The 13210-nt window shown below is 37.4% G+C and overlaps 1 protein-coding gene across 2 annotated transcripts in view; it reads right to left on the bottom strand.

Annotated features, from left to right (window-relative positions):
* Nucleotides 1–13210, bottom strand: part of Hmgcll1 (3-hydroxy-3-methylglutaryl-CoA lyase like 1) — a 122636-nt gene that overhangs the window by 57883 nt on the left and 51543 nt on the right. For both annotated transcript variants that reach the window (XM_006973739.4, XM_042281282.2), the window contains exons 4-5: nt 2603–2698; nt 311–459 (exon numbers count right to left, since the gene is read on the bottom strand). In XM_006973739.4, coding sequence (XP_006973801.1) covers nt 311–459; nt 2603–2698 — 245 coding nt within the window. The remainder of the gene's footprint in view (nt 1–310; nt 460–2602; nt 2699–13210) is intronic.

Here is a 13210-nt window from a genome sequence, read left to right as displayed (position 1 = left end):
ACAGCTCTAATTTACTGACACATGTGAGTCTGGTACAACACATAACTACATCTGAATAGCTGAATCTTAATGTGAGGTTCACAGTCTAGCTCCCCTGATATCATACAGATTCCAGATTCCACAGGCTAGAAACATGGTGATTGTTATTAATGGGATATAATTACTTAGTGATTACTATAAATAAATATGGTTCATATACTATATTATATATATATATATATATATTTGTAAATTGTAAAAAATGATCAAGGTGGTTTATAAGTAAACTAAAAATAGATACTAATGGAATCGAGTTGGGTTTCATTAGTACCCTCGTACTGGGATGTCCATGTGCCTTGCAGAGCTGATAACCTCCTCAAACCTTCCCATACTTTCTTCAATGGAGCAGTTAATATTCTTCTTGCTGAAAGATTCAGAAGCAGCACCAAAAACTGCTATCTCAGTGGCTCCAGCGGCAACCTGAAAGACACAGTGTACAGCCCAATGCTAACATGTTTTAAAGTCTTGTGAATGGTAGCAGTAGACAGACTACTCTAATGGCATGTCTGTGTTCTCATGGTGCCTTAAGATTTAAAGCCAGATTCCTCTCTGTTTGCCACTTACACTGTTTTGAAATGGAAAAATATTTTATAGTAACAAGAAAATTCCACAAACTACAATATTCTCAAGATTATGAGACACATAAAACACAGTGATGATGAACCAGTTAATCCTGTCTTTCATCATGGTTATCCTCAAAACACTTTAACTGTAATTATGGGGGTGGGGGAAATGTGGACTCCACTAAAGCCTGTATTTTTTAGAACATTATTTTGAAACCAATTGCTGAAAGAGAGCAATACAAACTAATTCTGTCTTTGTTTGCTTCCTATAATCCAACAGAGAATGTCTTACCAACAGCAAATATTTTCCTAATTCATCACTTAAATTTTGCTTCCAAATTTCACTCTAGTTCCTAACTAGCCTCTATTACTTTGTATCCTGACTACCAAAGCCGTGTACTCATGTGACTAAGGTGCAAGTCCAACTGCTAGTCTTTAACTCTAAAATAATAACTGAATCACTCTGTCCCCTTTGTCCCTTTGTTATATTTATACCACCATATTATATTACACACTGCATCCGCAGTAATACATTTTCAAAGGTCAAGCCTTACAGATTCCTAAGAGGCATCTGTAAGACATCATGTTAATGTCTCACTCACTGACTGACTAGGATTTACATGCCCTCATCTTTGATTGCCTGTTAATACATTAAGAAAGAAAAAAAAAAAGATTGATCTTTCTTCCAACATGTAGAAGACACTCAGCTTTGTTCCACTGTTAAAATGTGAATTTTGAATTTCTAAAATAAAATGACTATTTCATTAAACACCTGCTCTTTGCCAAGAATGTTAGAACTTTTTTTGTAATCTGAAAAACCCCTGTAATTATTATTGGGTTCATTGTACAAATTCGGCACAAAGTCATTTGCCATTCAATCTCAGGTAGATAGTAAGCTACTAAACCATGCTTCGATTATAAACCTACAACTCCCAAGCTAGTGTTTATTCTGTAGTTACACTATTGTTAGGATGTACCCCAAACATTTTCTCTAAGATGGAGACCTTCTCTACTTTGGAAGACATGACAGTAATATTCTTTAATTTTATAATGCCATAAAATTGTATCAAATCAAATGAAAGAGAAATGGTTCTAACAGCATACACACCAGCAATAATGTACTAAATAGACTCCTATAACTTCATGTAGCATAGTATCACATGAAGCACTTACAATACTCACTGACATGAGGACCATATACTGTAACATCTTTGTGACAAACATACGTGAAGATAATACAGTAAGTTTTTATGTAAAAGTAATGTGGTTCTTTATGTGTGTGCAGTCATTAAAACTCTTATTTAAATCACATAAATCCCTAAAGCACACGGAATCACAATAAATAAAACAAAAGAGGTATAAAGAAAGTCACTAGAAGCAGATGCAGTGACAATGATTAGTTTCAGGCTAAGAGAAGAATCCACATAAACAAAAGGCTGGCCCCAAAATGTTGACAAATCATTTATTTCAGGAATATTAAAAATTATAATGCTTCATCAATAAATGTTTCAGATATGCTCTATTTTAGCTTCTTAATAGGGAAGCACAAAATAAACTTTCAGATTTTCATCCAAAATAGAGAATTATATTTTTTTTATTTTATTTTATTTTTTATTTATTTATTTATTTATTTTTTGGTTTTTCGAGACAGGGTTTCTCTGTGTAGCTTTGCGCCTTTCCTGGAACTCGCTTTGGAGACCAGGCTGGCCTCGAACTCACAGAGATCCGCCTGCCTCTGCCTCCCGAGTGCTGGGATTAAAGGCGTGCGCCACCACCGCCCGGCTGAGAATTATATTTTTAATATTAAAATCTTGAACAGTTACACTGAAAGAGCTGTATGGAGAATATGTTAGTTTCTACAATGCCATTGGGGAAGCTTGATCTCTATGTGTTTATGTTCGTCTATCAGCAGAGTAATGACTTAAACATGACAGCATTTTAACTTTTAAAGATCTTCAAAACAATAAAGGCAATTTTAAATAAAACAGTAGTGCACTTACAGCATGGTGAAAGCCCTGAAGATTAGGTATCAGGACAGGATAGCGAACTCCTGGATACTGATGAATGCCTCTCATCACTTCAGTGTGATCAGCCATCTTAAATACATAATAGTTATATGTAAGTATAGAACTGAGCAAGGTATCAAATGTATTATCAGCCTTTTGTGTGAGTTATAGTTACATATAAAACAAATTCTATAAATTAATGTCTGAAATGAGATATTCACATGTAGCTAAGGAAGAGTAGTTTTCACTATCATTTGTGACAAATACATAGTGTTTTGCCATTGAAATTCTCCATACTACCATGAGTGTCTGATTCTTAGACTACCAAATGACTGCAAGAAAACCAATTTTGATTAAAGAAAATGGCAGAAATGCTGGTTCTCTGTAGTCACCCACTTAATCAGATACTACTATGTGAAATAGGAAGGCCATGCCTTGTAATAGGGTGTTTATGATAGTGGACTATGAACTAAGAGCTTGAATGTGGTGTATTATAGTTTCGTTTTGTTTTGTTTTAAATCAGCCATGATGCTATTTCTGGTCTCTTATACTTTTCCAAGTTCTCTTCCCTGTTGATAAAAACATAGATTATACTTATCCATTCCCTTGAAGCTGGGTGCACTGTGGTTGTCTAAGTAATACTTTTATAGTTGGAACAATATTATGTGATTTCTAAAACTAGGTTATAAAAAAGGGACACTATGAAATCAGTTGATATTTCAGAAGAAATCCCCAAATCACCTGTGCAATGGTCACAAAACGAGGCAGGCCTTCACGGAGAATATACGTGAAGATGAACAGAGGCACCAAGCCAACAACCAGGGTGAGTCCCTATATCTGTGACTAAAGAAACTTCAGATGACTCTAGCCTCCAAGAGTTCAGTCATATGGCTGGGATCCTAGACACCATGGAATAATGACAAACACTCCACTGTGTCATGGCCAAATTCCCAATCCACAGACTTAGTGAATACAACATATATTTGTTTCTACCACCTAGATTTCAAATATCTCATTATATAGCAGTAAAAGCTAGAACCCTGAAAAATGGTCGTGGTTGACACAGAGGATGCATGTGGCAGTAGTGTAAACACATCATTTGACACCAGGCTATGTGGTGACCACACTCTGTGACATGTCTTTGAATTGGATCTATATCAGTCAAAAACTACTGGTTTATCTTGAAGGCAACATAAGGGCACAGAGAAGAGGTATTGGAATAGCGAGATGATTGGAATAAATTCAGAATTAGAAACGAATCCCAGGGAGGTACAAAAATCAGCCCACAGAGATGGGAAGAAACTCTTAGGCAAGTCTGAGAACTCAGTGAGTGGTGAGCTCTGCTGTAAAGAAACACCACTTGGCCAAGAACTCGTAAAGAAAAATTACTAAGACTAACATAAAAGATGTATTTTACTCAAAAACTTAATCCCTACTATTTACTAGCCTTTTAAAACACACATTAACAGTAAAGATGTCTGGGGAAAAAAATCAATATTATTATCTACACCACCTAAAATTACATATAACACACATAAGTCTATTTATACATATACATATATAGTTTAGGTAAAATTTTTCCGTGTGAGGTGACAATGTTCTGCCCAAGAGCCAAAGACAATCTTAAAAAAAAAAACCCTAAATCAGCCATGAGAACCCCCCTATTGAGCTGCTGGTCAAAGCTGTCCAACAGACCCCAAACCATTATAGGATACTGCGGTTGACTCTCCAAGATTGAAGGGAAGTCCCTACTACTGAAGACACTTGAATACTTGGGACACAGAACCAGGATTCAAATTGGATCTTACCTGAAAGCATCCTTCCTGAAGATTAATTTTCATGGTACCAGAAGGCTCCAGAGAAGATTTCAATGGAGGAAAGCAAACAATAGTCCTACCCACTTATGGTGCTTATGAACTGAAACAACGAGCATGGAATGATAGGTATCCTTAAGGGTACAGTAGAAGCACACATACCTTGGTGGTATGAACAGCCTTCTGACTAGACTTGAGGCCAGTTCAACAGGCGGGAACTCATGCCTGCTATTGGAAACTAAGCCATATACCTGAGGCTAGTGAGGCCATGGTTCTTGGAGGAGAACCTCCAACCCCCACTTTACTAAATCAGTTATCCTTATACTCATAGGTAAGTATCAGTCCCTTTGAGATTATATATAATATATCTTGCATCAGATGGAGACCATTATAGAAAACCACAACCCAAGTACAGAGAACAAGTGGCATGCAGTTACAATAAACCATGTATAAATGTATTTTAAAAATTATTTTGTAAACATATAGCTTAGCTCTCATTAAAAACGAAAGCATATTTGTATAATAATGGGATAGATGTGCTAAATTATTTATATATAAAGAAGTAATGGTTGATGGAATATTTGGTTCTGCTGGCTACAGTTCAAAAATTTTCAGTGCTTTTAGAGTTGATTCATCTTTCAAAGTTGTAATCATCAATGTTGAGAATACTGTTTTTCATGAATACATAGCACAAAAGGGCAGAAATAAGTTGATTACCATTTCAGAAACTGCTGTAAATTCTGTCTAAATCCCATGCCAAAACTGAACTATTTTATAAAAATCTAGTAAGCTACTCAAAGAGCATTTTTTTCCCTATCGATTCCAGGTATTGAAGCCAGGAATTTGCAGATATTGGGCAAAAGGTCTACCATATCAAACAGTGTGTGTGTGTGGGTGTGTGTGTGTGTGTGTGTGTGTGTGTGTGTGTTACACATGTTTGTGAGGGAGAATGTATGGCTATCTGCTACTGCTCCCCACCTTACTTTTGGATACAGGGTCTCTCACTGAGCATAGAGCTAACCGATTGGGCAAGGCAAGTAGGCCAGTGAGCCCCAGTGATTCTCCTGCTTCTACCTCTCTGGTGCTAGGATTCTATAATCCCTAAGGCACCTATGCAATTTTTCATGTGGGTCCTGGGGATACGAACTCAGGTACACATGCTGGCACTGTAGGCATTTGACCTTTTGCTATGTATTCTAAACTCCCTTCAGACAGCAAGTTTTAAGGTCAAACATTCAAACACAACACAATCCAAATGCATAGTTATTTGATACATGCTGAAGAACAATGATAGGAAACTGTTAAAATGATTTGTTTTCAATATTTAACTCTCGGGTTTCTGTAAGGCAAGAACCTTTGTGTGCACAATAAAAACAGCGCACCATGAATCTGTGTGCAGGTGTTTCAGGTGGTGTGTCTTGCTATTGAATGTGGGGTGGCACACATGGCAAAGTGGGCATCTCATGTATTTACATCCAAGGCTGTGGTGAAGTTGTGCAATGCCACATAGACAAGAGCATCTGGAGACATCTCAGCTGCTAATGTGTTTGACTTTGAGTTCCTTTGGATTCTGGATCCTTAGAAACATTTTGCTTTCCCCATGTTTTTTGTTTTGTTTTGTTTTGATTCTAAACATAGTTAAAAAAATCTGTAATCTAAATTAATACAAACCTTTGAAATTTTAATTACACTTGGTTAGTAACATAGTTCTGTCATCTTTAACAGCACTGTGGACATTAGGAATATACTCCACATGTGCAGAATTTTCTCACAAAGATGCAATCCCAAATAAGAGATGGTATAGCCAACCAGAACTAGGGAAATGGACAAGGAGAAGTCATGGAAAGAAGGTGTAAGATCTGATTTCCCTGTGTCCGATATGAAACTCATGATCAGTCCATATGCTGGTTGGTTTATCTGGCCTCTGTTTCATGTGGATTCTGTGAAAATTTTCATACTGAGGGAAAATGGTTGATTAACAGAGGCTTCAGCTTGAAGGTGGGATGGGGAATCATGTCTACCCAACAAACTAAGGTACCATAAGCTTGCTTACCTGAAACAGAGACAGCATCCTGAGAACTTACTCATAAATTGAATAGTGAGGATATTATAGTACTTCCCTAGTAATACCTTAATGAAATTATGACGACAATAAGCAGAATCCAAAGAAAAACAAGCATATAAATAGATATGCTATTCTGTAACATATTCAAGTAATACAAATGAAGGTTATCATGTCATTAACATCTCTATGTTCTTATGTTTGGGTTCTTATGTGTGAATACAAGCCCAAACTTCGCAGCTTGGTTCTATACTCTTCAAGAACACTAGTGTAAATATTCTCCTCTTTTTAAAACTATGAACATAGAACAGAATATAAATTTAACATTGTATTTTACCTTCTATTACAATGGGGAATCTATAATTGAGACAAGACTGCATATTCCTGATGAGCATAATGTTTGGCACCAAAAATACATAATAATTGAAGAGAAACAAATATTGAGTGTATGGGACCTGATGGTATCTGAAAGTTGTCTAAATATTACACATGGAAAGGTTTGAGCCAGTCAGGGTTTTTTCAGTCTTTGTCAATACCACATGTGCACACAATGACTTTAGTTATAGTTACCTCCCATTAACTTCTTCCATCCCCTTCTCACTAAGTCCTTCTAAACTGACCCCTCATCCTCTCCTGTCTCCTCTACTCTCCCTCTCTTCCCTTCCTTCTTTCATGAGTCTCCTCTACCACACTCTTCCTTTCCTTTCTTCTTCAGGCCCTGTGCAAGCAGCCAAGGTTGTTGTTTGTTGATGACTGCAATGGCCATGTGGTACCCAGCAATCAGCACCTCACTGCACTCTCCCCGTCCTTTGGTTCCTACAGTCCTTCCACCAGCTCTTCTTCAAGATGCCCTGGGCCACAGAGGGTTGGCAAAGGTATTCTGCTTGGGGACAAGCACTCAGCAGTCACTTTTTGTCAACATTTTAGCCAGTTATGGCTCCTTGCTTAGACAGGTGCCTGTTGCTGAAAGAAGCCAAGGCTGAGAGGTGCACTAGTCTATGGGCACAAAATTTACTGAATGTGAATTTGGCAAGATGTTGTGTTGGGAGCCAACTCCAACCTATCAAAGGGTTCTTGGAGGGAGTAGAGAGGTATGATGAAATATTAGATAGAAATATAGATGGAGACAATGAGAAAGACAGAGACACAGGATAGCTTCAGGAGGATCCTGAGTCAATACCCAGTCACCTCGAGTTTACTTCTAATGCGTTTTTTATATATCAACAAGGGGAGGGTCAAAGTACCTCCCCCTTTGAAGGTCGAAGTATAAGGTATCAACAAGTATAGAGTCTTCAAAACACCCGGTAAAAACACCCTTGGCCAAATCATTCCATTATGCAGCCCTGCTGAGCAAAGCAAGCTCAGACTTTCTGACCTTGAGTAAGGCCTTACTAGGGAGCCTCTGTGGACCCCCATAACATTGGGAGTAAATTTCCATATAGGTCTTGTGACCAACCATATGCTTTTGATTATGTCTTGAATGCCAGGCATGAATTCCTCCCTGCTAAGCAGGCCTTACATCCAACCAGGAGGCAGTTGATTGTCCCTAAAACATTCATGTCACCTTTGTACCAATTATCACATCTTACCAGTCAGATAAGTATTGTAGCATGCAAAGTCTACAGTACCAGGCATGTATTCTCTTCCATGGAGTGGACTTCATATCCAACCAAGAAGTAGTTGATAATCCCCAAAACATTCATGTCACTGTGGCAAGATATTAGTACCCTCATCTATCCAGACAGTTCAATATTGTAGCATGCACTGTCTTTGGCTAGGTTTGATAATAATCCTTCTCCTCCAAAAAATTGCATAGCACCTTCTATTGCTAACAAAATATTAAAAAGTAAAGTTGGAAGTCTCCCTGTGTCCCGGCCGGCCAGCGATTGGGGCAAATCTCTCCCACTTGTGTCCCCCAAGTAAATATACAGAGGCTTATATTAATTATAATTGCTCAGCCATTAGCTCAGGCTTATTACTGACTAGCTCTTACACTTAAAAATTAATCCATAATTCTTATCTATGTTTAGCCACATGGCTTGGTACCTTTCCCCAGTTCTGTCTTGTCATCCTGCTTCCTCTGTGTCTGGCTGGTGACTCCTGACTCAGCATTCATCTTCCCAGGCTTCCTCTCATCTGCTTGCCCTGCCTATACTTCCTGTCTGGCTACTGGCCAGTCAGCATTTTATTTATCAACCAATCAGAGCAATACATATTCACAGCATATAAAACACATCCCACAGCAAAAAGGTATTGTCACACAAAAAAGGCAATTCACTCACAAGCAAAATGAAAGGAAAACATTTGATGAAATGATCTCTGACACTCATCTCAGTTTTTAAAAACTTTTTTTTTTTGTTTTGTTTTTTTGAGACAGGGTTTCTCTGTGTAGTTTTGGTGCCTGTCCTGGCTCTTGCTCTGTAGACCAGGCTGGCCTTGAACTCACAGAGATCTGCCTGGCTCTGCCTCCCACGTGCTGGGATTAGAGGCATGTGCCACTGCTGCCCATCCAGTTTTTAAAAATATCATTGTACTTAATTTACAGATAATTGTCACAATTTTAAGGTTTACATTTCTGTGATTTAATGAGTTTTTTTATCATTAGAAGTTAACATTTTGTTGCCATACCTAAATAGTATCTAGTATCATAATTATTGTTATGGAAGAGGGTCCCCCAGTTTTATACCCTCAGGAAGGAGGCTCCTTCCCAGCAGGTGTTATTTATTCTTGGTATGTCCATAGCATTTCTAGGTATACATGGTTCTTAATTCTCTCCACATACTATCTTAAATTTTTCCAGGAAACAAAGTTATACATATGGACATATAACTGTCCTTTCCCCCTGCTCACCAGTATCTTGAAGTGTCTGCTTTTGTCTACCATCAGGAAGAGAACAGTATTCAGATCTTGTTGAAATAAAGGTAAATAATGCTGGAAGTTATTGCTTAGAGTCTCCTCCAGCCATGTCTGCTGGTACTACTTTCTGTGTACAGGGGATAGCAGGAAAGACAGACAGACGAGAGAACATGCAGTTTCTGAAACACATGCCATCGATTAGTGTAAAAACGCAAGTGATGTGGTTTCAGACTCTATAACTCAAAACTCCATATGAGTAGTAATTCCTCTTAAAGGCACCCTTTGGAAACTTGGTAATGAGAAAAAAATGAGACTCGAGTGCTTCCTGACAATCCTGGGTGAAAGTGGTGAAGGCAGCTCTGAGTAGCACTGCAGCCTGGGTCCTATAACCATGCCCCATTCATAGCCGCCTAGCACAAACCTCATCTATCTTAGCCTCGGTAGCACAGAGGAAACCTTGGTCTGCTTGAAGAAGTAAGACACTCTTAATAAATCACAGCCTTACAATAACAAACACAGGAAATCTCTGGAAAATTGAACATCCTTTTTTTTTTTTCTTTCTTTCTACCCAATACCTGCCAAAGCTAAAACGGTCTGACACCAACCTCACAAAACTCAAGTCCAGAAGCCTTAAAACTAATTTGGACTGGTGTATAATTTCCTGTCCTTCCTTGTTCGGCTTTACCTTTGTATGCGAAGGACCTTTCCAGTGCCGTCTATGGGGCGGAACAGTCACAAGTCTCAGAAGCTTCCACTACAGCTACCCCGCCCCCCTTTCCTTGCAAAAACAAGAGAGTCTAATCATAATCCACTAACATCTACAAATATTCATTTTTACATCACAGGACAAACACCATCTATCGGAATGGATTTGTGGGTTAAAAACTGTAACACTGATGTCTTGAAGGGGAGAAACGAAAGTCATTATTTATTCAATAACATTTCCCAGGTCAGGAAGATAAACATAGCAATTATACATTAGTTATCCTTTATTAGAGTCAATGCCTTTGCAACCACCTGCCTGCTCTTCCCACCCTAAAAATGACATGTTCCCAGCATCATTCTGAATAGGGGTGAGGAGGTTCCAAAGCTCCCAGTATAGTTTTCTTTCTGTGCCTGAGTAATTGTGTTACCTCTCACGTATTATGCCTTTGTATATGATAATAACATTGCCACCATTGTTATTTCCCTTGCGTGGAAGCATGAGATACTTTTAAATAGTGGAGTAAATTGTTTTCAGTGTGTTTTGTTAGTAGAGTTTTGTATTCTTAACACTTTAAATCCACAACACTGTGGAGAGATGCAGCAGAGAGGATAGTTACTGGTGTACTAACTCCCTGCTAATCAGACATTATCAAGAAGAGGCTATGGCAAAAGGTAAGTCTCCTTACCATAGAAAGCATTGCTGTTGCTTGTAAGCTTGAGGCTTGGGTGTGATATGGATGCTGGAGGTTTTTGTTGTAGTGAACAGTGAAAGTGGTCTTTCTAAGGGTGCCAGCTTCCCCAATGGCAACCTGCTCAGCATACGTTAGTTATGTTATTCTACCAGATTATAACCCATTCTTAGATACTCACCTGATTTTAAAATCCCTTTACGTGTTTTCATTTTCCCAGCAATTGTATCGCCCCCATCCACTTTAACATTATAATTACAGTGTTATTCACTTTTGAGTCTAACAAAGAGCTCTATATAGTTTTTAATGCAGAAAAAATAAAAGCATTGAATGGGAAATGAATAAGTGGAAGGGATCCAACACAGAGAGAAATGAAAATGCCTTGCTACATCATACCAGAAATCAGTAAAAATCAGGTCTCCGATTTTCTACTTCTTCACCAGAAAGTGCAAGCTAAACAACAGACATAATGATATCCCCAGAGTACAGGAAGCCTGGAGGATATGGGGAAGGGGTAGGGTGTGTGTGTGTGTGTGTGTGTGTGTGTGTGTGTGTCCTTATATTTAGACTACAGGGTTAAACTTTTTTTCTTTGCACCATAAACAGATACACTATAACTTGAATCAATCTAAGATCAGTAGTATTGATGCTGGAGCATAATTACCATGAATTTAATTCCATATATTTGTATTTCAAAGAATATATACATATAACCTATTTTCAATGTCAAATTTGAAATTTTCTAGGACAGTTGTTAAATTAACAACATTTTTCTGAAGAATATCCTCTACATTAATAATAAAAAACTTTAAATCCATTACTCTTATGGAACATTTTGTTATTTTAAAAAGTTTTCAACATAATCATCTCAATTATTATGAATTTATTACAGTACACCAAAAGTGCCCAAGTTCCTCTTTTTTTCGGGTCTCTTGAGTACATTCTGTGTCTTCTACAGCCCACTGCACATAGGTGGCTCAATCTGTACGCTCTCCAAAGGAGATCAGTCAGCAAAAGAGCCAGAGTAATTCCAAAAGGGCAATTCAAAAAGTCAAAATCAAACATTTCTGAGACAAAATATACCTCTACTTGGTTTTTATCTTTACATAATATGTACAGAATTCTAAGATGTCAGCACTTAAAAGATAATTATAGAAGAACAAATTTTAAGGTAATTTCAATTCCATGAAGATAGGAAGGGAACTTGTTGGAAAAAATAAGGGTCTCATTGGGAGAGGGAAGCGGTAGGAGAGGGCATAGGGAGCAAAAATCACTAAAGTTCATTACTACATCTATGAAAATGTCAAAGAGTTAAAAAGGATTTGAAAATGTTTTCAAATAGATACAGAAGTGTCTTTAATGAGAATAAAATGTTTTGTTGTCAAAAATTTGTCTCTGTTCTTCATGGGGAAACACAAAAATTTTGATAAAGACCACAAACTAAAAACAACAACAACAACACTGAATATGATGAGGTACCATGTTTTATTATAACATTTCATCTTGGTTACTTTTATACATTTAAAGACAAATAAAATCTAATTTGTTAATGGAAAGGTAACCGATCAAATTAACTAATTATGTTATTGAAAAACCGAACACATACATTTCTGAGTAGAACGAATTTTAGAGTGCAGGAAGGAAAAAGCTAAAATAAAATCGGCTTATACCTTCTGCTTAAACATTTAAAGACCTCAACAACAGCCCTGTTAGAATCCTGTCAGTTTTGCCTTCCCTTTGACTAAGTAGCACAAGCACATCTTAGAGAAGAAATTACTGTTTAATGCTGTGTAATATAATACAATGTTACCAAAACATCTTCTTTTCAGTTTTTATTGAAGATTAATTGTAGTCAAGCTCAAGGACAGAAAAATAGTACCTACTATGACAACTCTGCCTAATTTTTGTTCATGTTTTTTTATCTCTCTGAGACAAAGGAGTTTTAAAGATTTGTGAATAGGTTTCAAGCAGCTGTTTGCCTTAGAGTACAGTGAAGTTAATCACTGATTTCAAAACACACACACACACACACACACACACACACACACACACACACACAAATTACATACCCCTTGCCACTTCTAACAGAGGAATACAGAAATCTACATCATCACTCTGAAGAAAGGTGTGATGGTGCCCACTGATACAGAAATAATACTGGTACAGTATAGAAAGGAAAGTAACACTATACCACACAGTAGCTACCATAATATTCATAACACATGGTCTTTTCATTCGAAGGGAAAAATGGGATATTTGGTTAAGCATTTTAACATAACTTAAAGTGAGAAACAGTTTTTGTGCTAGTGAAATAAGACTAAATATCTAATTACTACTTTTCACTTTTGGAGCACACTAGCTATAGTTGTGAAAAGAGGCTTTACTCCTATTTGTTTCCCTTCAAAACCAGAGATTTTGTAATAATAGTGAGTTAAACTAAGTCATGCTGAGAATGTCATATTTACACTACTAGACC

The sequence above is a fragment of the Peromyscus maniculatus genome, chromosome 7, assembly GCF_049852395.1.
Source record: "Peromyscus maniculatus bairdii isolate BWxNUB_F1_BW_parent chromosome 7, HU_Pman_BW_mat_3.1, whole genome shotgun sequence".
In the NCBI taxonomy this organism is placed as follows: Eukaryota; Metazoa; Chordata; class Mammalia; order Rodentia; family Cricetidae; genus Peromyscus; species Peromyscus maniculatus.
This window is presented reverse-complemented; position numbering and strand designations above follow the sequence as displayed.